The 23,518-nt window shown below is 53.3% G+C and overlaps 1 protein-coding gene across 1 annotated transcript in view; it reads left to right on the top strand.

The window, feature by feature from the left end:
* Positions 1-23,518, top strand: part of LOC144951269 (potassium channel subfamily T member 1-like) — an 81,649-nt gene that overhangs the window by 35,125 nt on the left and 23,006 nt on the right. Inside the window, exons 16-19 of the mRNA XM_078881431.1 lie at positions 3,910-4,059; positions 6,557-6,840; positions 10,931-11,198; positions 12,273-12,378. Coding sequence (XP_078737557.1) covers positions 3,910-4,059; positions 6,557-6,840; positions 10,931-11,198; positions 12,273-12,378 — 808 coding nt within the window. The remainder of the gene's footprint in view (positions 1-3,909; positions 4,060-6,556; positions 6,841-10,930; positions 11,199-12,272; positions 12,379-23,518) is intronic.

Raw genomic sequence — 23,518 nt, 5'->3', positions numbered from 1 at the left:
GGGCAGCCGTACGACCGCTCCTTCCCACTCGCGCTGCGACGCAGTTCCTTTCGCTCGATCGCGTTACAGGCGACCACCGCACCTGCAAAGTAATTGGTTTCCTGGACGATGTTCGAAAGCGGAGCCGTCATAAGTCGAACCCTTATCTCCCATAGGGCTCAATGTTATAAGATGGGTACTCTTAGGTTTTTTCGGTAAAGTCACGTAGGTAAAAATAAAAAATAAAATAATAGAAGTAATAATATAAATTAAATAATAAATCACGACATTTCGGAGGCAACACAAGTCTCCGTCATCAGGAGGGACCGTCACAGCTAAATTTACTGCATTAAGTGAGGCAAAATTCCAAGAGACAAGCCCTTAAATACAAGTTAAGGGGGAGGGGCTTATCTGAATGTAGTAACCAGGGAATGGAATGTGGAGGTGGTGGGCGGGGCTACAAGAGAAATTGGCGAACGTCAATGTGTGCAAGAGAACAATCGGTGTACCTCGACCTAAACCGGTGTTGGCTGAAAATCCAAATACAAAAAAGGCAGTACTGTTAAACGCTGGGGATGTCAACACTCGGTAAAGTAGAAAAGTACCTGTCAAATAAGATGTGACAAATATGTGTAGTTAAATCTTTACTACATGGTTAATAACATCTTTCCAATGATTACTCAGTTTGTACCCATCATCACGGTTGAAGTTATGTCTGTGTTTGTATATCTGGATGGCTTCGTGTACAAACCTTTGATGGTAGCCAGAAGGTTTGCAGAGTACCTTGGTGTCAGAAAAGACACTATCATGAGAGCCCACAGCGTTGTAGCAATGATCGGCAACGGCGGAAGACTCAATTTTGCCATGTTTCAGATCTGACTTGTGCTCGCGGACACGATTGGAGACATGACGTTTCGTTTCCCCAATGTAACAAAGTTATAAGATCGGGTTCCGTTCCTGGAAACCCGTTACGTGCCGTTAGAAATACCAAAATTGACCACGAAAATTAATGGAAGTCACCCTAACAAACGTTTATCGCAACTTAACGTAACTTTTACAAACATTTATTAAGTAAAGAACAAACACATTTGAAAATCCTCAAGTACTTTTCTGCACGTGCGTCACGTTCCTTCTTCTCGGACGCAGTAGCAAAAGGCGACAATGTTTCAGAAGTTGAAGAAAATTTAGAAAGAAGTCAAAAGTGTCGAGAAAGAGACGCCGCTGCGTTCACTCTCGGCGCAGACGGTCGGGCTACACCGTAGACACGCATACGGCGGAAGAGCAAAGCAGTACCATCAGGCGACGAGTCTCCAGCACGACATATCGCCTGTACACTACACTATACACTACACTATACACTACATAACACTACTACTATACACTACACTACTATATACTACACTACACTACTACACACTACACTATACACTATACTATACGCTACTACTGTACACTACACTACTACTATACACTACACTATACACTACACCACAAGTCTGTGCGTGACACGCGCACACTCGTCGCCAATCGACTCGGCGTCGGTAGCAGTCTCGAGGCGGCCGTAGATGCAAGTTTTTGTCGTTGCTGTGGGGGGGGGGGGTCTTACTGACGATATAGAAAGGTCGCAAGTCGAGCCGTTGTTAAGTCGGGGGTCACCAGTGTAATGGGTTCCGGAGACACTTGTAGAGGTAATTTCTTTATTACGATACCACACTCCAACAGTCCTGATACTCTGTTACAGCCTAGGGACACAGCCTAGGGACACAGCCTACTCTGGCTACGCTCTCGGGTCCTCCGGCTACAATTACCCTAGGGGAGGCTACCTGACCCGACCCAGCCAAGGTGCGGGTCTAGACTCTGGCTTCCCCGGAACTCGCCCTTACAAGGGCGTAGAGCCGGGAGTCCCAGAGTCCCACCGCTGGCCCGCACAGCATCCCGGCCCTTACAAGGATGAGCGGGGCGACTGATCCCGATTGGCTGGGGAGGTCCCCTTTTATGCCCCTTTGCCCATCGAGGGGTGGCGTTGTGTGGGATCATAGATCCCCCGCAGCCCCCTCCTTGGCGGTACGGGGCACCCTTGCAGATGGACCTCATCTACCACTGCCGGTAAGCGTGGCCCATCTACGGCACTACACCAGTATATCCGATTCGCATTCGCGTTACGAAGAAATGTGTTCCCTAATACATTTGTTGCGTTGTACCCAATTTTTGCGTCATGAAAACAACACGCGGCGTTGTTGGAGAACAGACCGCAGTATATCGTGGGACATTTTTGCCATCATATCAAAGTATGAAAAAAATAGGTTTTTGCCCTTTCGAGCAACACAACGGGCGGTGTTGAGATGTTCAAACACTAAATAGACAACTTTTGCAAGGCGTCAAGTCTGCATTGATCAGACACGGCACTTATGGTGAACATGTAAATAAACATGCTCTGATCATATAAGCATGTAATGGGACCTCCCTTGCCAGTATTTCTTTTTTTTACCTAATTACTTATACTGGTAGGAACCTCCTGGTTACACCAGCCCACAGGGGATTATTGTGTCCATCCGTCGGTCGTGCAGGGAGGGGCTGGGTGGGGAGGGAGGGGCTGGGTGGGGAGGGAGGGGCTGGGTGGGGAGGGGAGGGTGGGGTGGGGCTGGGTGGGGAGGGGAGGGGCTGGGTGGGCAGGGGCTGGGTGGGGAGGGGAGGGTGGGGAGGGGCTGGGTGGGGAGGGGCTGGGTCGGGAGGGTGGGGAGGGGCTGGGTGGGGAGGGTGGGGCTTGGTGGGGGGTGGGAGGGGTGGGGCTGGGTGGGGAGGGGCTGGTCACCCCGTGGTACCCTTATAAAACGTTTAACCTACTCACGCCGGCTTGTGCCCGCCCTCACAGTCGGGCATATTTGCGGAATACACCACGCCGCCGTTGACCCTGGCCATTGACCGAGCAACCCAACGTTCCTACCAGCTCCCTCAGCAGGAATGTGTTTATACACGCGTGCATTTCCTCTCTCCCTAGCTTTTTTTGCTAAAGTCACGCACATACAAACCATTATTTACAAACGTATTTAGTCTATATAAAAGTTCGAGTGTGCGTATGTACGTCCATGTGTGCGTGTGAGTCCATATATGTGTGTGCGTTGTGTCTGTGCGAGTCCGTGTGTGCGTGTGTCAATGTGTCTGCAAGTCAATGTGTGTGTGTGACAGTCGCTGTGTTTGTTTGTGTATGTCCATGTGTGTGTGTACGGTGTGTGTCAGTCAATGTGTGTGTGTAAGTCCACTTGTGTTTGTTAGTCGATATGTGTGTGTGTAAGTCCATATGTGTGTGCGTAGTTCCATGTGCGTTTGTAAGTCGACGTGTGTGTGCCTCTATGTATGTGTGTGTGTTTAAGTCCATGTGTGTGTGTAAGTCGATGTGTGTGTGAGTCACTGTGTGTCTGTACATCGATATATACGTGCGTAAGTCCATGTGTGATTAGTCGATATGTGTGTGTGTAAGTCCGTATGTTTGTGTGTGTGTAATTCCATGTGTGTGTGATTCAATGTGTGTGTGCGTCGATATGTGAGTGTGTAAGTCGATGTGTGTGTGAGTCGATAAGTCAATGTGTCTGTGCATCGATGTGTGTGTGCGTAAGTCAATGTGTGTGGGTCGATATATGTGTGTGTGAGTCGATGTGTGTGTGTTCGTCCGTGTGTGTGTGTATAAGTCGATGTGTGTGTGTGCAAGTCGATGTGTGTGTTAGTCAATGTGTGTGTGTAAGTCGATGTGTGTCGGAGTCGATGTATGTGTGAGTAAATGTGTGTGTGTGTATGAAAGTCGATGTGTCTGTGTGTGGGTCGATGTGTGTGTGTGTGTATACGTTGTCGTCCGGTTAACCTGTACCCCGCTGACCTAACCCCCGTCCCACCTTGCCTCGCCCCCACCCCGTCCTTATCCCCCCCCCCCCCTAGAGAGGGGCGGCAGTCCCACGACCCCTGGCAGCGGATGTACGGGCGGTGCTCGGGGAACGAGATTTACCACATCCAGCTGTCGGACAGCAAGTTCCTGCGCGAGTACGAGGGCAAGAGCTTCACGTACGCCGCCTTCCACGCGCACAAGAAGTATGCGGGCGTTTCGTTTTTTCTCTCTATCTCTCACGGTGGTGAGATGTTAACTACTTCACCTGGTACGCAGGAGGTCGTGGATTCGATCCTGACCCTGCCGTGCCTACTGCTGTATATTTTGAGTTTGCAATGTCTAATTTTCACTGTTGTCGCATGGATTTATTTCTAATCTCATCTTCATGAGATGTATATGGCGCCTTTGCTAAGGCGCTTTACAGCAATTATAAAGTTGGACATTGCATGACAATAATTTGAAATGAAGAATTGGGTTATTGTAAGTGTTGGTGTAGCTTTGATGCAGTAAAACAAAAGGGATTGATAAGGAGGGGTTGGGATAGGCCTGGTTGTAGTTGGGGGGGCATGGGGGCGACAGAAAACTGGGCCCTCCAGTTTTTTGCCCTCCACGTTTAGAATCCACCTGCTGTAAATTACCACGTGGTGACGATGACGACAAGCCACTTCCGCCGAGCTGTCATTTGTGATCGCCAGGTCGCTTGTGAAAAAGAGCTACGCAGCTCAGTTGGAGCCTCAGCTGGTTAAAGCGACATAGTGTCACAGTTTGCATTGTTTAGAATCAACGTGCTGTAAATTACCACGTGGTGACGATGACGACAAGCCACTTCCGCCGAGCTGTCATTTGTGATCGCCAGGTCGCTTGTGAAAAAGAGCTACGCAGCTCAGTCGGGGCCTTAGCTGGTTAAAGAGAAATGGTGTCACAGTTTGCATTGCTTTCCTAACTGCGATGACATCAGACTACGACGGAATCGCCGATCTTCTAGACCAGCTGTCTTCACTACATTTTCAGAGGCGGGGGTCACTTTCGCCGATAAGACATCTTCAGTCGTGAGATGTGAAGAGGGCTGCCACACCATCCCAAACCATTGGGGGTTTGACAGCAGCACGATGACGGTGATGATGATGGGGGCTATTCTCACTCTGTTGTGTATTGTCACGGGGGGACCGCATGCCAGGGGCCGCACTAAAGGCCACCAGGGACCACCGGTCGCCCGCCGCGGGCCTCGCAATGAAGAACGCTGCCCGAGATAGTTGCCAATCACGAGAGGCAGGCGGTCGCTCGCATATCACGCGGCGCAACTTCGACTCTGGGGGTTGAGTCCATACAAGCCGGTGGCGTCCGCTCAAAATCAGATCGACTGCCCTCAACAGAATCGATGTCGTAGACACCTCGATTGGTGCTCCACAAGACCGGCGCCATACGGCCAACGCAGGGGGGGGGGGTTATTGTTTGTCGGAGTCGGGAGTCAAATTGTGGTCACTGGGAGGTTACCGGTGGGAGGTGCGTGGCCACCACGTCCCCGCGGATTTTGGATCAAGTCAAATATTCGCTGGCATGGTTTATTCCCTCTGTGTGCCGTGTGGCCTGGCTGTCGAGAGCCGATTAACATAAATCCCGGATTAGTTTTCCACCCGGGTGACACTGAAAGAGGCCAGCTCCTCTCCCCCCCTGCCCCCCCCGTAATATACTCTTGGCGAACGTGGCGTATACCAGGTCTCACGGTGGCTAGGAGATGTTAACTCCATCGCCTGTGTACAGGAGGTCGTGGGTCGATCCCAACCCTGACGCCTGCTACATACTTGGAGTTTGCGTGTCTCTCTCTCCGTGGTCGCGTGGAATTTCCTCCGGGTCGTCCGGGTTTTCCCCTCCACATTTAGAATCAACATCACTACGCGTTTAGAGTGATTTGGCGACTGCTATAAATTTCCACGTGATGATGATGATGATAAGCCGCCAACTTTGTTGAGCTCTCGTTTATGGCCAGGTCGCTTCTGAAAAAGAGCTACCTGGCTCAGTGGGCGCCTTACTTGGTAAAATAAAAAATAGTTTTAGTAGTTTAGAGTGCGCTGATTGCGACGATTGTTCATGCTCATTAACTTTCGTCAAAGGCGTTTCACCGTTTGCTCCGTCCGTCTGTGTGTGTGTCTGGAATGGGTTGGTGGGTGTGGGAGGAGGGGGTGGTCACGATAGCTCTGGCGAAGTCCATCCGATCTGAGATGAAACTCTGGTGGCAAGTTTGCGTCGCTAGCGAGGACCCAGCCTAAGAGGAACCCGGACACATTCACCGTGGGGGGGTCACTCTCGTAGAGGTGGTCGGACCTGCACGCTGCTCTCGTGCAAAGTTGAACGATTCTGGCTCATCGCCTGATGAAGCTGGTTGTAATATCCAGCGACGCATCACGCTTCGAATTGCAAACGTTGCCGAGGGTTTGTAAATGTTGCGGGGTTTTTACTCTCCCAACACACCACTTAGTGCTGTAGTAGCAACTAAACGGCGCGTTTTGTTTACTTGACAAACCTTACTGCGGTTGGCCGTGTCGGGCGGTGGCGGGCGGCGGGGTTGACGATGCGTTCATACTCACGCGATCCAACTCGACAAACAAAAAGACCTTCGTCATGTCGCGGTGGCTGTGGCGATGGTGGCTGTGGTGGCGGTGGCTGTGGCGATGGTACCTGTGGTGGCGGTGGCGATGGTAGGTACGGCGTGTGCCTGATCGGCGTGCGGCGCGACGGGGGCTCCACGCGTCTCAACCCGGGCCAGCGCCACCTGCTCTCCGCCGCCGACATCTGCTTCTACATCAGCATCACCAAGGAGGAGAACTCGGCGCTCTTCGTCCGGCACGCCGGCGGCGGCGCCAACAAGGCGGGGGGCCCTGGCCCCGCGGGCAACGCGCCCAACGGGCACCTATCCGGGCACCCGTTGGGCCACCCGACCGGGCCACCCCGTGAGAGCGACAGCAGGGAGTTTGCCGCCACGATCGGTGAGGCGACGCGGTTGGGATCGTCGGTGGGGGACGGTGATTGTTGGATGGCGGTGAGGGGGTCTGAGTGGGGTGGGGGGGCGGTTGTCTAAACGCGAATGTGGATTGGGCACTTTAACAAACTAGTCGAGAGTTGAGAATCGTGGTTTGTTAATTGTTGTTGTTGTTTTTTGCGATCATGATCGCTTTACCCAGGAAAGCCCCACCGAGTCTCAAGACTCTTTGGTCAGGAGGGTGCTGCTCACGTGTTTCGCAGTAGGGAGGGCGGAGGCGACGATGTTGCCACTGCTGCTGCTGCTGGGTGTAATCATAAGGGGCGCCACGGCGGCTATGAGATGTTCACTACCTCGCCTGGTATGCAGGGGGTCTAGGGTGCAATCCCGACCCTGTCGCCTGCTGTATATTTGGAGTTTGCGTGTCTCTCTCTCTCATCATCATCACGGTGGCTATGAGATGTTCACTACCTCGCCTGGTATGCAGGGGGTCTAGGGTGCAATCCCGACCCTGTCGCCTGCTGTATATTTGGAGTTTGCGTGTCTCTCTCTCTCATCATCATCACGGTGGCTATGAGATGTTCACTACCTCGCCTGGTATGCAGCGGGTCTAGGGTGCAATCCCGACCCTGTCGCCTGCTGTATATTTGGAGTTTGCGTGTCTCTCTCTCTCATCATCATCACGGTGGCTATGAGATGTTCACTACCTCGCCTGGTATGCAGGGGGTCTAGGGTGCAATCCCGACCCTGTCGCCTGCTGTATATTTGGAGTTTGCGTGTCTGTCTCTCTCATCATCATCACGGTGGCTATGAGATGTTCACTACCTCGCCTGGTATGCAGGGGGTCTAGCGTGCAATCCCGACCCTGTCGCCTGCTGTATATTTGGAGTTTGCGTGTCTCTCTCTCTCATCATCATCACGGTGGCTATGAGATGTTCACTACCTCGCCTGGTATGCAGGGGGTCTAGCGTGCAATCCCGACCCTGTCGCCTGCTGTATATTTGGAGTTTGCGTGTCTCTCTCTCTCATCATCATCACGGTGGCTATGAGATGTTCACTACCTCGCCTGGTATGCAGGGGGTCTAGGGTGCAATCCCGACCCTGTCGCCTGCTGTATATTTGGAGTTTGCGTGTCTCTCTCTCTCATCATCATCACGGTGGCTATGAGATGTCCACTACCTCGCCTGGTATGCAGGGGGTCTAGCGTGCAATCCCGACCCTGTCGCCTGCTGTATATTTGGAGTTTGCGTGTCTCTCTCTCTCATCATCATCACGGTGGCTATGAGATGTTCACTACCTCGCCTGGTATGCAGGGGGTCTAGCGTGCAATCCCGACCCTGTCGCCTGCTGTATATTTGGAGTTTGCGTGTCTCTCTCTCTCATCATCATCACGGTGGCTATGAGATGTTCACTACCTCGCCTGGTATGCAGGGGGTCTAGGGTGCAATCCCGACCCTATCGCCTGCTGTATATTTGGAGTTTGCGTGTCTCTCTCTCTCATCATCATCACGGTGGCTATGAGATGTTCACTACCTCGCCTGGTATGCAGGGGGTCTAGCGTGCAATCCCGACCCTGTCGCCTGCTGTATATTTGGAGTTTGCGTGTCTCTCTCTCTCATCATCATCACGGTGGCTATGAGATGTTCACTACCTCGCCTGGTATGCAGCGGGTCTAGGGTGCAATCCCGACCCTGTCGCCTGCTGTATATTTGGAGTTTGCGTGTCTCTCTCTCTCATCATCATCACGGTGGCTATGAGATGTTAACTACCTCGCCTGGTATGCAGGGGGTCTAGGGTGCAATCCCGACCCTGTCGCCTGCTGTATATTTGGAGTTTGCGTGTCTCTCTCTCTCATCATCATCACGGTGGCTATGAGATGTTCACTACCTCGCCTGGTATGCAGGGGGTCTAGGGTGCAATCCCGACCCTGTCGCCTGCTGTATATTTGGAGTTTGCGTGTCTCTCTCTCTCATCATCATCACGGTGGCTATGAGATGTTCACTACCTCGCCTGGTATGCAGCGGGTCTAGGGTGCAATCCCGACCCTGTCGCCTGCTGTATATTTGGAGTTTGCGTGTCTCTCTCTCTCATCATCATCACGGTGGCTATGAGATGTTCACTACCTCGCCTGGTATGCAGGGGGTCTAGGGTGCAATCCCGACCCTGTCGCCTGCTGTATATTTGGAGTTTGCGTGTCTCTCTCTCTCATCATCATCACGGTGGCTATGAGATGTTCACTACCTCGCCTGGTATGCAGCGGGTCTAGGGTGCAATCCCGACCCTGTCGCCTGCTGTATATTTGGAGTTTGCGTGTCTCTCTCTCTCATCATCATCACGGTGGCTATGAGATGTTAACTACCTCGCCTGGTATGCAGCGGGTCTAGGGTGCAATCCCGACCCTGTCGCCTGCTGTATATTTGGAGTTTGCGTGTCTCTCTCTCTCATCATCATCACGGTGGCTATGAGATGTTAACTACCTCGCCTGGTATGCAGGGGGTCTAGGGTGCAATCCCGACCCTGTCGCCTGCTGTATATTTGGAGTTTGCGTGTCTCTCTCTCTCATCATCATCACGGTGGCTATGAGATGTTAACTACCTCGCCTGGTATGCAGGGGGTCTAGGGTGCAATCCCGACCCTGTCGCCTGCTGTATATTTGGGGTTTGCGTTCCTCTCGCTCATCATCACGGTGGCTATGAGATGTTAACTACCTCGCCTGGTATGCAGGGGGTCTAGGGTGCAATCCCGACCCTGTCGCCTGCTGTATATTTGGGGTTTGCGTTCCTCTCGCTCATCATCACGGTGGCTATGAGATGTTAACTACCTCGCCTGGTATGCAGGGGGTCTAGGGTGCAATCCCGACCCTGTCGCCTGCTGTATATTTGGAGTTTGCGTGTCTCTCTCTCTCATCATCATCACGGTGGCTATGAGATGTTAACTACCTCGCCTGGTATGCAGGGGGTCTAGCGTGCAATCCCGACCCTGTCGCCTGCTGTATATTTGGAGTTTGCGTTCCTCTCGCTCATCATCACGGTGGCTATGAGATGTTAACTACCTCGCCTGGTATGCAGGGGGTCTAGGGTGCAATCCCGACCCTGTCGCCTGCTGTATATTTGGAGTTTGCGTGTCTCTCTCTCTCATCATCATCACGGTGGCTATGAGATGTTAACTACCTCGCCTGGTATGCAGGGGGTCTAGCGTGCAATCCCGACCCTGTCGCCTGCTGTATATTTGGAGTTTGCGTGTCTCTCTCTCTCATCATCATCACGGTGGCTATGAGATGTTAACTACCTCGCCTGGTATGCAGGGGGTCTAGCGTGCAATCCCGACCCTGTCGCCTGCTGTATATTTGGAGTTTGCGTGTCTCTCTCTCTCATCATCATCACGGTGGCTATGAGATGTTAACTACCTCGCCTGGTATGCAGGGGGTCTAGGGTGCAATCCCGACCCTGTCGCCTGCTGTATATTTGGGGTTTGCGTTCCTCTCGCTCATCATCACGGTGGCTATGCGATGTTAACTACCTCGCCCGGTATACAGGAGGTCGTGGGTTCGATCCTGACCCTGATGCCTGCTGCTGTATATTTGGAGTTTGCGTGTCTCTCTCTCTCTCTCTCTTTCATTATCATCATCACGGTGGCTAGGAGATGTTAACTATCTCGCCTGGTATACAGGAGGTCGTGGGTTCGATCCCGACCCTCACGCCCGCTGCTGCTGTATATTTGGAGTTTGCGTGCCTCTCTCCCCTTTGGTCACGTGGATTTTTTCCTGTGTCCTCCAGTTTGTTCCTCCACATTTGTAAACATGCGTTTAGAGTATTTGGCTGCAATGCATTTCCAGAAGATGAGCCACTTCGTTGAGCTATCATTTGTGGCCATGGTCATTTTTGGTCAGAGATATCGAGCGCAGTGGGTATTACCTGGTTAAACCAAATTATTTTTTATATTTCTAGTCAGTTTTATTAACACGTCCGGGCACAAAAGTGTTTCATCATGCGCATTCGTATGCGCGCGTGCGATTCTGACCACGTTGGTTTTTTTTGGTGGTGGTGGTGGCGGCGGCATCATTCGCCGGCCGCGCTCCGACCGTGCGCCTCGCCCAGGCTCCGTGTCGCTGGACCTGCGGACCCTCATGGAGCGCCGCTGCTCGTCCTCGTCGGCCGGCCACGCCGTGGGGCCGTGTGGCCCTGGGGGGGCCGCCGGGCCCGGCGGCATCTGGATGTCCATGTCGGAGGGCCGCCGCTGCTCCATCGCCCCGGTGCTCGAGCTGCCCGACCCCAACGGAGCCGAGCTGCCCTCTGACCTTCTGGAGGACGACGAGGAGGACGACGACGCGATGACCTGCGATGACGAGGACTCTCCGGGCACCGCGTGAGATGTCGCGCGTCGGCGTCGTTGTCATCATCGTCGTTGTCATCATCATCGTTTCCACGACCTCCTGTATAGTTGATATCCAGCCACCGCGGCGTCTTCATGAGAACCAATTAACTATATAACCAGTTTTAATGAGGACCAGTTAATTCCATAACTAGTATTAATTATATTCTTGGTTCTTTCGGAAAAGTCACGTAGAAGGGAAATAATAAAATAATACAAGTATTAAAATTTGTATTGTTATTTTATTAGTCACGAAATCTTTAAATCAAATATTAGTATTAATTAGTCTTGATTTAAAGCTTTCGTGACTGCAGGGATTCATATTCTTGGTTCTTTCGGAAAAGTCACGTAGAAGGGGAATAATAAAAATAATAAAAATAAAACCGAGCTGTCAGAAAGACAGCTCGGTTTCTTCACCTGAGGACGGCTGCTTGCGTTGTGGCCGATGTTTTGACACCCCCCTCCCCTTCAGTGGAGGTGATATTACGTACAAAAAATAAATACGATTTAGGTTCGCGGTTTCGATTCCAAGCGACCGCCCTGGTTAGTACTGCGGTGTGTGCGAGTCAACTGTGAAAACACCGCCGCCGCCACCACCACCACCACGACTGCTCATCATCATCCCCGTGCCACCCGACGTTCAGGATTCACGTTTGTGAATCCCAATTTGCTCAATTGGGATTTCACACTCAGCGGCGGCAGCGGCAGCCGTCACAATCATCGCCCCCTGCCGGCGGACGAACGTCCCAGGGGCCACTCTTGCCAACGTCTCACGACGTTTCACCATGTATGTCGCTGTGCATGTGCGTATGTTGAATTTCTTCCGCACCGTACGTAGCCAACCGTGCTAATCGGAGTGATGCGGGGGAAGGACAACACACGAAGCACAAAAAGCAGTTCTAAAGAATTGCGTTCTCAATCTAAGATAAATTATTTGTACAAAATACATCAACTCGAACGTCAACTCCAACCGACCACTGCGTTGCCGTTTCCCCGCCACGCAACCCAGCCCTGAGCCGCTCGTTCACGCTGCGATCCGATCCCCTTGCCACCCACCCAACCCCGTAGGTGGATCAAGGGTTACCCCATGAGCTTCCCCTACATCGGCAGCTCCCCCACCCTGTGCCACCTCCTGCTGGGCAAGGTGCCGCCCTGCTGCCTGCGCCTCGACCAGGTGCGGCGGCCCCCTCCCCTTCATCCCCCCATGCCACCCCCCCCTCACTCGCGCTTTCACTCCCTTACACCCACCCTCCCTCTTTCCCTCCCCCGCTCCCTCCTCCCCTCCCTTCCTCCAATACCTCCCTCTTCTCTCCCTCCCTCCCCCCATACCTCCCTCTTTTCCTCACTTCCCCCTCCCTCCCTCCCTCTCCCCCCCCTCCCTGAGCGTGCGACACGAGGGTTGGTGAGGACATTTATAAACGCGCAACTTTCACAACTTAGGTTCTCACACGTGGGCTCTTCGTAAACGCTTCTGTCTTGCATTCGCTACTGGACTCGTTGAATGTCTGTGAAGAGTCTCGAACATCGCGCAGCGGCGGTGAGTTGGTGGGCGAGTAGGTGAGTGGGTGGGTGAGTGGGTGGGTGAGTAGGTGAGTGGGTGGGTGAGTGGGTGGGTGAGTAGGTGAGTGGGTGGGTGAGTAGGTGGGTGAGTAGGTGAGTGGGTGTGTGAGTGAGTGGGTGAGTGGGTGAGTAGCTGAGTGGGTGGGTGAGTAGGTGAGCGGGTGGGTGAGTAAAGTGGCCCCTTGGGATAGAGTCATCATTAGGGGAAAGAATGGTGATCCAATCTCCGACCTCCAGGAGCAGGTTTGCAAATTTGCTGAGTATTTCTGAGGAATTGGGGGAGGGGAAATCCCTCAGCCTGGAAAACATCATGGTGCAAAGTGGGGATGACCCTGCCATGTTTTGAGTATGTACTTAAGGCCAGGGGTCGCCAACCCCCGGGCCGCGGACCGGTACTGGTCCGCGGCCTGTTAGGAACCGGGCCGCACAGCAGCAGGAGGTGAGAGCGGTGAGTCCGCACGTGGCCCGCCCCCGTTGTTTTATTCACCACTTCCATCCGCGCCTCTTTCTCGCACTGCACACTTGTCTCAGTCACAGTTTTGGTAAGTCCACAAGCTAACCCCTAGCCAAAATGAGTGAAAAACAAACACAAGCTAACCCCTAGCCAAAATGAGTGAAAAACAAACGCAAGCTAACCCCTAGCCATAATGAGTAAAAAACAAACACAAGCTAACCCCTAGCCAAAATGAGTAAAAAACAAACACAAGCTAACCCCTAGCCAAAATGAGTGAAAAACAAACACAAGCTAACCCCTAGCCAAAATGAGTGAAAAACAAACACAAGCTAACCCCTAGCCAAAATGAGTGAAAAACAAACACAAGCTAACCCCTAGCCAAAATGAGTGAAAAACAAACACAAGCTAACCCCTAGCCAAAATGAGTGAAAAACAAACACAAGCTAACCCCTAGCCAAAATGAGTGAAAAACAAACACAAGCTAACCCCTAGCCAAAATGAGTGAAAAACAAACACAAGCTAACCCCTAGCCAAAATGAGTGAAAAACAAACACAAGCTAACCCCTAGCCAAAATGAGTGAAAAACAAACACAAGCTAACCCCTAGCCAAAATGAGTGAAAAACAAACACAAGCTAACCCCTAGCCAAAATAAGTGAAAAACAAACACAAGCTAACCCCTAGCCAAAATGAGTGAAAAACAAACGTCGCTGAAGAGCTTCTTTGAAAAGGGGGAAAGACCCAATGATGACCCCCCCCCCTCATCCCGGTCCGTGAAAAAATTGTCTTCCACGAAACCGGTCCCTGGTGCCAAAAAGGTTGGAGACCGCTGCATAAGGTGATCCAGAGTCTGAGACCAGGAAAGGCACCGGGCAGAGATGATCTCCCAAGCGTTCGTGCACAGACTCCCCTAAAATACATCATAATAAGTCTGGACCGCTGGATGGGTCCACAGGATTGGAAGGATGCCCTGGTGGTCCCCCTCTTTAAGAAGGGGGGCTGCACAGACTGTAACACACATACACACACGTGTGTATGTGTGTGTGTGTCTATGAATTCGGGGAGTGGTAGCATAGCGGTTGGCGCTCTGTGCTACGAACCTGGCGACTCGGGTTCGATTCCCACTCACGGCCAACACCGCTTATCTAAACTAGTCCTGGGCCTCCCCCAGGTCGACCTGCTACAATGTGTAAACATCGCCACTGGGAAGACAAAGGCGGCCGGGCGTGGTACTGGCCACCCACCTCCGCATGTGCCATGCCGAACTTCATTGGTGCTCGCTGACAGCACTTGCCCCAACAGTCTGTTCACGGCTATGCGCACAGCCTGTAACCCCAATCATTTGTTCAATTGGCCGCCAGTGCGGGTGATGAGGAATGGCTGGTGTGCGATTCGGCCGCGTTTCCCCTTTTTTGTGTCGCACGAGGTCCAGCCGAAATGATGAAGTCGCCACTCATTGCGCCCGCAAAAAATTAACCGCAACTGCCTCCCTGATCTCGTCAAAGAGCTATAAACCCATCACCACGCGAACTCTGGCGATGCTCGCAGCTTTTGGCCATCGAACGAAGACAGCGGCGGTTTGCCGCTGCATCGCGCGGCGCTTCGGGATGCGCTTCTGCGGCCGTCTGGAACGCCTCTTAGGAGGCCGCTGAGAGCTGTGGCACTTTAAATCAGCATTTAGATTGACGAAACTCATTTCCTTAAAGCCGCTTCTTGTTGTGTGTTCGTTTGTTCGTCCTTGCCCCGCACCTCCCGATTAGCGCGGCCGGCTACGTACGGCGCAAAAGAAATTCAATATACGTACATACAAAATGTGCAGTTATACAAAAAAAAACTACTCGTGGCAGGCTCGTGTCGAGTGAACTTCAGTCAAAGAACATTGAAGCGAATATCTCTACTCCTATTCAAAGCACGACAGTGGTTAGTGCAACCGCACTACGAACCTGCGAGACCCGAGTTCGATTCCCTGGCCAGGGCTAATATCGGTGGTGATCATCTCAGCGGGTCCCGGGCCTCCTCTCGGTGAACTCATCCCGAACCGAGTTACATTCTGCGAAAGAAGTTCAGTGCACGTACACCGCGGGGCGGGGGGTGGTGTAGCGATGACGTTCATCCGTAGCATTTCTGTCACGCTGACCTTTTCCGCGTTGCTCTCTGTGCTGCTCTCTGTGTTGCTCTCTGTGCTGCTCTCTGTGTTGCTCTCTGTGCTGCTCTCTGTGTTGCTCTCTGTGTTGCTCTCTGCGCTGCTCTCTGTGTTGCTCTCTGCGCTGCTTTCTGTGTTGCTCTCTGTGTTGCTCTCTGTGTTGCTCTCTGCGCTGCTCTCTGTGTTGCTCTCTGCGTTGCTCTCTGTGTTGCTCTCTGCGTTGCTCTCTGTGCTGCTCTCTGCGTTGCTCTCTGCGTTGCTCTCTGTGTTGCTCTCTGTGTTGCTCTCTGTGCTGCTCTCTGTGTTGCTCTCTGCGTTGCTCTCTGTGTTGCTCTCTGCGTTGCTCTCTGCGTTGCTCTCTGCGCTGCTCTCTGTGCTGCTCTCTGTGTTGCTCTCTGTGCTGCTCTCTGTGTTGCTCTCTGCGTTGCTCTCTGCGTTGCTCTCTGTGCTGCTCTCTGTGTTGCTCTCTGTGTTGCTCTCTGTGTTGCTCTCTGTGCTGCTCTCTGTGTTGCTCTCTGTGCTGCTCTCTGTGCTGCTCTCTGCGTTGCTCTCTGTGTTGCTCTCTGCGTTGCTCTCTGTGTTGCTCTCTGCGTTGCTCTCTGTGCTGCTCTCTGTGTTGCTCTCTGCGTTGCTCTCTGCGTTGCTCTCTGTGCTGCTCTCTGTGTTGCTCTCTGCGTTGCTCTCTGCGTTGCTCTCTGCGCTGCTCTCTGCGCTGCTCTCTGCGTTGCTCTCTGCGTTGCTCTCTGCGTTGCTCTCTGCGTTGCTCTCTGCGTTGCTCTCTGCGTTGCTCTCTGCGTTGCTCTCTGCGCTGCTCTCTGTGCTGCTCTCTGCGTTGCTCTCTGTGTTGCTCTCTGCGTTGCTCTCTGCGTTGCTCTCTGTGTTGCTCTCTGTGCTGCTCTCTGTGCTGCTCTCTGCGTTGCTCTCTGCGTTGCTCTCTGCGTTGCTCTCTGCGTTGCTCTCTGCGTTGCTCTCTGCGTTGCTCTCTGTGTTGCTCTCTGTGTTGCTCTCTGCGTTGCTCTCTGTGTTGCTCTCTGCGTTGCTCTCTGTGCTGCTCTCTGTGCTGCTCTCTGCGTTGCTCTCTGTGTTGCTCTCTGCGTTGCTCTCTGTGTTGCTCTCTGTGTTGCTCTCTGTGTTGCTCTCTGTGTTGCTCTCTGTGTTGCTCTCTGCGTTGCTCTCTGTGTTGCTCTCTGCGTTGCTCTCTGTGCTGCTCTCTGTGCTGCTCTCTGCGTTGCTCTCTGTGTTGCTCTCTGCGTTGCTCTCTGCGTTGCTCTCTGTGTTGCTCTCTGCGTTGCTCTCTGCGTTGCTCTCTGCGTTGCTCTCTGTGTTGCTCTCTGCGTTGCTCTCTGCGCTGCTCTCTGTGCTGCTCTCTGCGTTGCTCTCTGTGTTGCTCTCTGCGTTGCTCTCTGTGCTGCTCTCTGTGCTGCTCTCTGTGCTGCTCTCTGTGTTGCTCTCTGTGCTGCTCTCTGCGTTGCTCTCTGCGTTGCTCTCTGCGTTGCTCTCTGTGTTGCTCTCTGTGTTGCTCTCTGCGTTGCTCTCTGTGTTGCTCTCTGCGTTGCTCTCTGTGCTGCTCTCTGTGCTGCTCTCTGCGTTGCTCTCTGCGTTGCTCTCTGCGTTGCTCTCTGCGTTGCTCTCTGTGTTGCTCTCTGTGCTGCTCTCTGCGTTGCTCTCTGTGTTGCTCTCTGCGTTGCTCTCTGTGCTGCTCTCTGTGCTGCTCTCTGCGTTGCTCTCTGCGTTGCTCTCTGTGTTGCTCTCTGTGTTGCTCTCTGTGCTGCTCTCTGTGTTGCTCTCTGTGTTGCTCTCTGTGTTGCTCTCTGCGCTGCTCTCTGTGTTGCTCTCTGTGTTGCTCTCTGTGTTGCTCTCTGTGTTGCTCTCTGTGCTGCTCTCTGTGTTGCTCTCTGTGTTGCTCTCTGTGTTGCTCTCTGCGCTGCTCTCTGTGTTGCTCTCTGTGTTGCTCTCTGTGTTGCTCTCTGCGTTGCTCTCTGCGTTGCTCTCTGCGTTGCTCTCTGTGTTGCTCTCTGTGCTGCTCTCTGTGTTGCTCTCTGTGTTGCTCTCTGTGCTGCTCTCTGTGTTGCTCTCTGTGTTGCTCTCTGTGCTGCTCTCTGTGTTGCTCTCTGTGCTGCTCTCTGTGTTGCTCTCTGTGTTGCTCTCTGTGTTGCTCTCTGTGCTGCTCTCTGTGTTGCTCTCTGTGTTGCTCTCTGTGCTGCTCTCTGTGTTGCTCTCTGTGTTGCTCTCTGTGTTGCTCTCTGCGTTGCTCTCTGCGCTGCTCTCTGCGTTGCTCTCTGTGTTGCTCTCTGTGCTGCTCTCTGTGTTGCTCTCTGTGTTGCTCTCTGTGTTGCTCTCTGTGTTGCTCTCTGTGTTGCTCTCTGTGCTGCTCTCTGTGTTGCTCTCTGCGCTGCTCTCTGTGTTGCTCTCTGTGTTGCTCTCTGCGTTGCTCTCTGTGTTGCTCTCTGCGTTGCTCTCTGCGTTGCTCTCTGTGTTGCTCTCTGCGCTGCTCTCTGTGTTGCTCTCTGCGCTGCTCTCTGTGTTGCTCTCTGTGTTGCTCTCTGCGTTGCTCTCTGTGTTGCTCTCTGCGCTGCTCTCTGTGTTGCTCTCTGTGTTGCTCTCTGTGCTGCTCTCTGTGTTGCTCTCTGTGTTGCTCTCTGCGTTGCTCTCTGTGCTGCTCTCTGTGTTGCTCTCTGTGTTGCTCTCTGTGCTGCTCTCTGTGTTGCTCTCTGTGTTGCTCTCTGTGTTGCTCTCTGTGTTGCTCTCTGTGTTGCTCTCTGTGTTGCTCTCTGCGTTGCTCTCTGTGTTGCTCTCTGTGTTGCTCTCTGCGTTGCTCTCTGTGTTGCTCTCTGTGTTGCTCTCTGTGTTGCTCTCTGCGCTGCTCTCTGTGTTGCTCTCTGTGTTGCTCTCTGTGTTGCTCTCTGTGTTGCTCTCTGCGTTGCTCTCTGTGTTGCTCTCTGTGTTGCTCTCTGCGTTGCTTTCTGTGCTGCTCTCTGCGTTGCTCTCTGCGCTGCTCTCTGTGTTGCTCTCTGTGTTGATCTCTGTGCTGCTCTCTGTGCTGCTCTCTGTGTTGCTCTCTGTGTTGCTCTCTGCGTTGCTCTCTGCGTTGCTCTCTGTGTTGCTCTCTGCGCTGCTCTCTGTGCTGCTCTCTGTGTTGCTCTCTGTGCTGCTCTCTGTGCTGCTCTCTGTGTTGCTCTCTGTGTTGCTCTCTGCGCTGCTCTCTGTGTTGCTCTCTGTGTTGCTCTCTGCGTTGCTCTCTGTGTTGCTCTCTGTGCTGCTCTCTGTGCTGCTCTCTGCGTTGCTCTCTGCGTTGCTCTCTGTGTTGCTCTCTGTGTTGCTCTCTGCGCTGCTCTCTGCGTTGCTCTCTGCGTTGCTCTCTGTGTTGCTCTCTGTGTTGCTATCTGTGCTGCTCTCTGTGTTGCTCTCTGTGTTGCTCTCTGTGTTGCTCTCTGTGCTGCTCTCTGTGTTGCTTTCTGTGCTGCTCTCTGTGCTGCTCTCTGTGTTGCTCTCTGTGCTGCTCTCTGTGCTACTCTCTGTGTTGCTCTCTGTGTTGCTCTCTGTGCTGCTCTCTGTGTTGCTTTCTGTGTTGCTCTCTGTGTTGCTCTCTGTGTTGCTCTCTGTGCTGCTCTCTGTGTTGCTCTCTGTGTTGCTCTCTGTGTTGCTCTCTGTGTTGCTCTCTGTGCTGCTCTCTGTGTTGCTCTCTGTGTTGCTCTCTGTGTTGCTCTCTGTGCTGCTCTCTGTGTTGCTCTCTGTGTTGCTCTCTGCGCTGCTCTCTGCGCTGCTCTCTGCGCTGCTCTCTGTGCTGCTCTCTGTGCTGCTCTCTGTGCTGCTCTCTGTGCTGCTCTCTGTGTTGCTCTCTGTGCTGCTCTCTGTGTTGCTCTCTGTGTTGCTCTCTGTGCTGCTCTCTGTGTTGCTTTCTGTGCTGCTCTCTGTGCTGCTCTCTGTGCTGCTCTCTGTGTTGCTCTCTGTGTTGCTCTCTGTGCTGCTCTCTGTGCTGCTCTCTGTGTTGCTCTCTGTGTTGCTCTCTGTGCTGCTCTCTGTGTTGCTTTCTGTGCTGCTCTCTGTGTTGCTCTCTGTGCTGCTCTCTGTGTTGCTCTCTGTGTTGCTCTCTGTGCTGCTCTCTGTGCTGCTGTCTGTGTTGCTCTCTGTGCTGCTCTCTGTGTTGCTCTCTGTGCTGCTCTCTGTGTTGCTCTCTGTGTTGCTCTCTGTGCTGCTCTCTGTGTTGCTTTCTGTGCTGCTCTCTGTGCTGCTCTCTGTGCTGCTCTCTGTGCTGCTCTCTGTGTTGCTCTCTGTGCTGCTCTCTGTGCTGCTGTCTGTGTTGCTCTCTGTGCTGCTCTCTGTGTTGCTCTCTGTGCTGCTCTCTGTGTTGCTCTCTGTGCTGCTCTCTGTGCTGCTCTCTGTGCTGCTCTCTGTGCTGCTCTCTGTGCTGCTCTCTGTGTTGCTCTCTGTGCTGCTCTCTGTGTTGCTCTCTGTGTTGCTCTCTGTGCTGCTCTCTGTGTTGCTTTCTGTGCTGCTCTCTGTGCTGCTCTCTGTGCTGCTCTCTGTGCTGCTCTCTGTGTTGCTTTCTGTGCTGCTCTCTGTGCTGCTCTCTGTGCTGCTCTCTGTGCTGCTCTCTGCGCTGCTCTCTGCGCTGCTCTCTGCGTTGCTCTCTGCGTTGCTCTCTGCGCTGCTCTCTGCGCTGCTCTCTGTGCTGCTCTCTGTGTTGCTCTCTGCGTTGCTCTCTGTGCTGCTCTCTGTGCTGCTCTCTGTGTTGCTCTCTGCGCTGCTCTCTGCGTTGCTCTCTGCGTTGCTCTCTGCGCTGCTCTCTGTGCTGCTCTCTGTGCTGCTCTCTGTGCTGCTCTCTGCGTTGCTCTCTGCGTTGCTCTCTGTGTTGCTCTCTGTGTTGCTCTCTGTGCTGCTCTCTGTGTTGCTCTCTGTGTTGCTCTCTGTGTTGCTCTCTGCGCTGCTCTCTGTGTTGCTCTCTGTGTTGCTCTCTGTGTTGCTCTCTGTGTTGCTCTCTGTGCTGCTCTCTGTGTTGCTCTCTGTGTTGCTCTCTGTGTTGCTCTCTGCGCTGCTCTCTGTGTTGCTCTCTGTGTTGCTCTCTGTGTTGCTCTCTGCGTTGCTCTCTGCGTTGCTCTCTGCGTTGCTCTCTGTGTTGCTCTCTGTGCTGCTCTCTGTGTTGCTCTCTGTGTTGCTCTCTGTGCTGCTCTCTGTGTTGCTCTCTGTGTTGCTCTCTGTGCTGCTCTCTGTGTTGCTCTCTGTGCTGCTCTCTGTGTTGCTCTCTGTGTTGCTCTCTGTGTTGCTCTCTGTGCTGCTCTCTGTGTTGCTCTCTGTGTTGCTCTCTGTGCTGCTCTCTGTGTTGCTCTCTGTGTTGCTCTCTGTGTTGCTCTCTGCGTTGCTCTCTGCGCTGCTCTCTGTGTTGCTCTCTGTGTTGCTCTCTGTGCTGCTCTCTGTGTTGCTCTCTGTGTTGCTCTCTGTGTTGCTCTCTGTGTTGCTCTCTGTGTTGCTCTCTGTGTTGCTCTCTGTGCTGCTCTCTGTGTTGCTCTCTGCGCTGCTCTCTGTGTTGCTCTCTGTGTTGCTCTCTGCGTTGCTCTCTGTGTTGCTCTCTGCGTTGCTCTCTGCGTTGCTCTCTGTGTTGCTCTCTGCGCTGCTCTCTGTGTTGCTCTCTGCGCTGCTCTCTGTGTTGCTCTCTGTGTTGCTCTCTGCGTTGCTCTCTGTGTTGCTCTCTGCGCTGCTCTCTGTGTTGCTCTCTGTGTTGCTCTCTGTGCTGCTCTCTGTGTTGCTCTCTGTGTTGCTCTCTGTGTTGCTCTCTGCGTTGCTCTCTGTGCTGCTCTCTGTGTTGCTCTCTGTGTTGCTCTCTGTGCTGCTCTCTGTGTTGCTCTCTGTGTTGCTCTCTGTGTTGCTCTCTGTGTTGCTCTCTGTGTTGCTCTCTGTGTTGCTCTCTGCGTTGCTCTCTGTGTTGCTCTCTGTGTTGCTCTCTGCGTTGCTCTCTGTGTTGCTCTCTGTGTTGCTCTCTGTGTTGCTCTCTGCGCTGCTCTCTGTGTTGCTCTCTGTGTTGCTCTCTGTGTTGCTCTCTGTGTTGCTCTCTGCGTTGCTCTCTGTGTTGCTCTCTGTGTTGCTCTCTGCGTTGCTTTCTGTGCTGCTCTCTGCGTTGCTCTCTGCGCTGCTCTCTGTGTTGCTCTCTGTGTTGATCTCTGTGCTGCTCTCTGTGCTGCTCTCTGTGTTGCTCTCTGTGTTGCTCTCTGCGTTGCTCTCTGCGTTGCTCTCTGTGTTGCTCTCTGCGCTGCTCTCTGTGCTGCTCTCTGTGTTGCTCTCTGTGCTGCTCTCTGTGCTGCTCTCTGTGTTGCTCTCTGTGTTGCTCTCTGCGCTGCTCTCTGTGTTGCTCTCTGTGTTGCTCTCTGCGTTGCTCTCTGTGTTGCTCTCTGTGCTGCTCTCTGTGCTGCTCTCTGCGTTGCTCTCTGCGTTGCTCTCTGTGTTGCTCTCTGTGTTGCTCTCTGCGCTGCTCTCTGCGTTGCTCTCTGCGTTGCTCTCTGTGTTGCTCTCTGTGTTGCTATCTGTGCTGCTCTCTGTGTTGCTCTCTGTGTTGCTCTCTGTGTTGCTCTCTGTGTTGCTCTCTGTGCTGCTCTCTGTGTTGCTTTCTGTGCTGCTCTCTGTGCTGCTCTCTGTGTTGCTCTCTGTGCTGCTCTCTGTGCTGCTCTCTGTGTTGCTCTCTGTGTTGCTCTCTGTGCTGCTCTCTGTGCTGCTTTCTGTGTTGCTCTCTGTGTTGCTCTCTGTGTTGCTCTCTGTGCTGCTCTCTGTGTTGCTCTCTGTGTTGCTCTCTGTGTTGCTCTCTGTGTTGCTCTCTGTGCTGCTCTCTGTGTTGCTCTCTGTGTTGCTCTCTGTGTTGCTCTCTGTGTTGCTCTCTGTGCTGCTCTCTGTGTTGCTCTCTGTGTTGCTCTCTGCGCTGCTCTCTGCGCTGCTCTCTGCGCTGCTCTCTGTGCTGCTCTCTGTGCTGCTCTCTGTGCTGCTCTCTGTGCTGCTCTCTGTGTTGCTCTCTGTGCTGCTCTCTGTGTTGCTCTCTGTGTTGCTCTCTGTGCTGCTCTCTGTGTTGCTTTCTGTGCTGCTCTCTGTGCTGCTCTCTGTGCTGCTCTCTGTGTTGCTCTCTGTGTTGCTCTCTGTGCTGCTCTCTGTGCTGCTCTCTGTGTTGCTCTCTGTGTTGCTCTCTGTGCTGCTCTCTGTGTTGCTTTCTGTGCTGCTCTCTGTGTTGCTCTCTGTGCTGCTCTCTGTGTTGCTCTCTGTGTTGCTCTCTGTGCTGCTCTCTGTGCTGCTGTCTGTGTTGCTCTCTGTGCTGCTCTCTGTGTTGCTCTCTGTGCTGCTCTCTGTGTTGCTCTCTGTGTTGCTCTCTGTGCTGCTCTCTGTGTTGCTTTCTGTGCTGCTCTCTGTGTTGCTCTCTGTGCTGCTCTCTGTGCTGCTCTCTGTGTTGCTCTCTGTGCTGCTCTCTGTGCTGCTGTCTGTGTTGCTCTCTGTGCTGTTCTCTGTGTTGCTCTCTGTGCTGCTCTCTGTGTTGCTCTCTGTGCTGCTCTCTGTGCTGCTCTCTGTGTTGCTCTCTGTGCTGCTCTCTGTGCTGCTCTTTGTGTTGCTCTCTGTGCTGCTCTCTGTGTTGCTCTCTGTGTTGCTCTCTGTGCTGCTCTCTGTGTTGCTTTCTGTGCTGCTCTCTGTGCTGCTCTCTGTGCTGCTCTCTGTGCTGCTCTCTGTGTTGCTTTCTGTGCTGCTCTCTGTGCTGCTCTCTGTGCTGCTCTCTGTGCTGCTCTCTGTGCTGCTCTCTGTGCTGCTCTCTGCGCTGCTCTCTGCGCTGCTCTCTGCGTTGCTCTCTGCGTTGCTCTCTGCGCTGCTCTCTGCGCTGCTCTCTGTGTTGCTCTCTGCGTTGCTCTCTGTGCTGCTCTCTGTGCTGCTCTCTGTGCTGCTCTCTGTGTTGCTCTCTGCGTTGCTCTCTGTGCTGCTCTCTGTGCTGCTCTCTGTGTTGCTCTCTGCGCTGCTCTCTGCGTTGCTCTCTGCGTTGCTCTCTGTGCTGCTCTCTGTGCTGCTCTCTGTGCTGCTCTCTGTGCTGCTCTCTGTGTTGCTCTCTGTGTTGCTCTCTGTGCTGCTCTCTGTGCTGCTCTCTGTGTTGCTCTCTGCGTTGCTCTCTGTGCTGCTCTCTGTGCTGCTCTCTGTGTTGCTCT

Source organism: Lampetra fluviatilis, chromosome 61, assembly GCF_964198595.1.
Source record: "Lampetra fluviatilis chromosome 61, kcLamFluv1.1, whole genome shotgun sequence".
Taxonomy (NCBI): Eukaryota; Metazoa; Chordata; class Hyperoartia; order Petromyzontiformes; family Petromyzontidae; genus Lampetra; species Lampetra fluviatilis.
The sequence above is the reverse complement of the archived record's forward strand: the minus strand, read 5'-3'. Positions and strand labels throughout refer to the sequence as shown.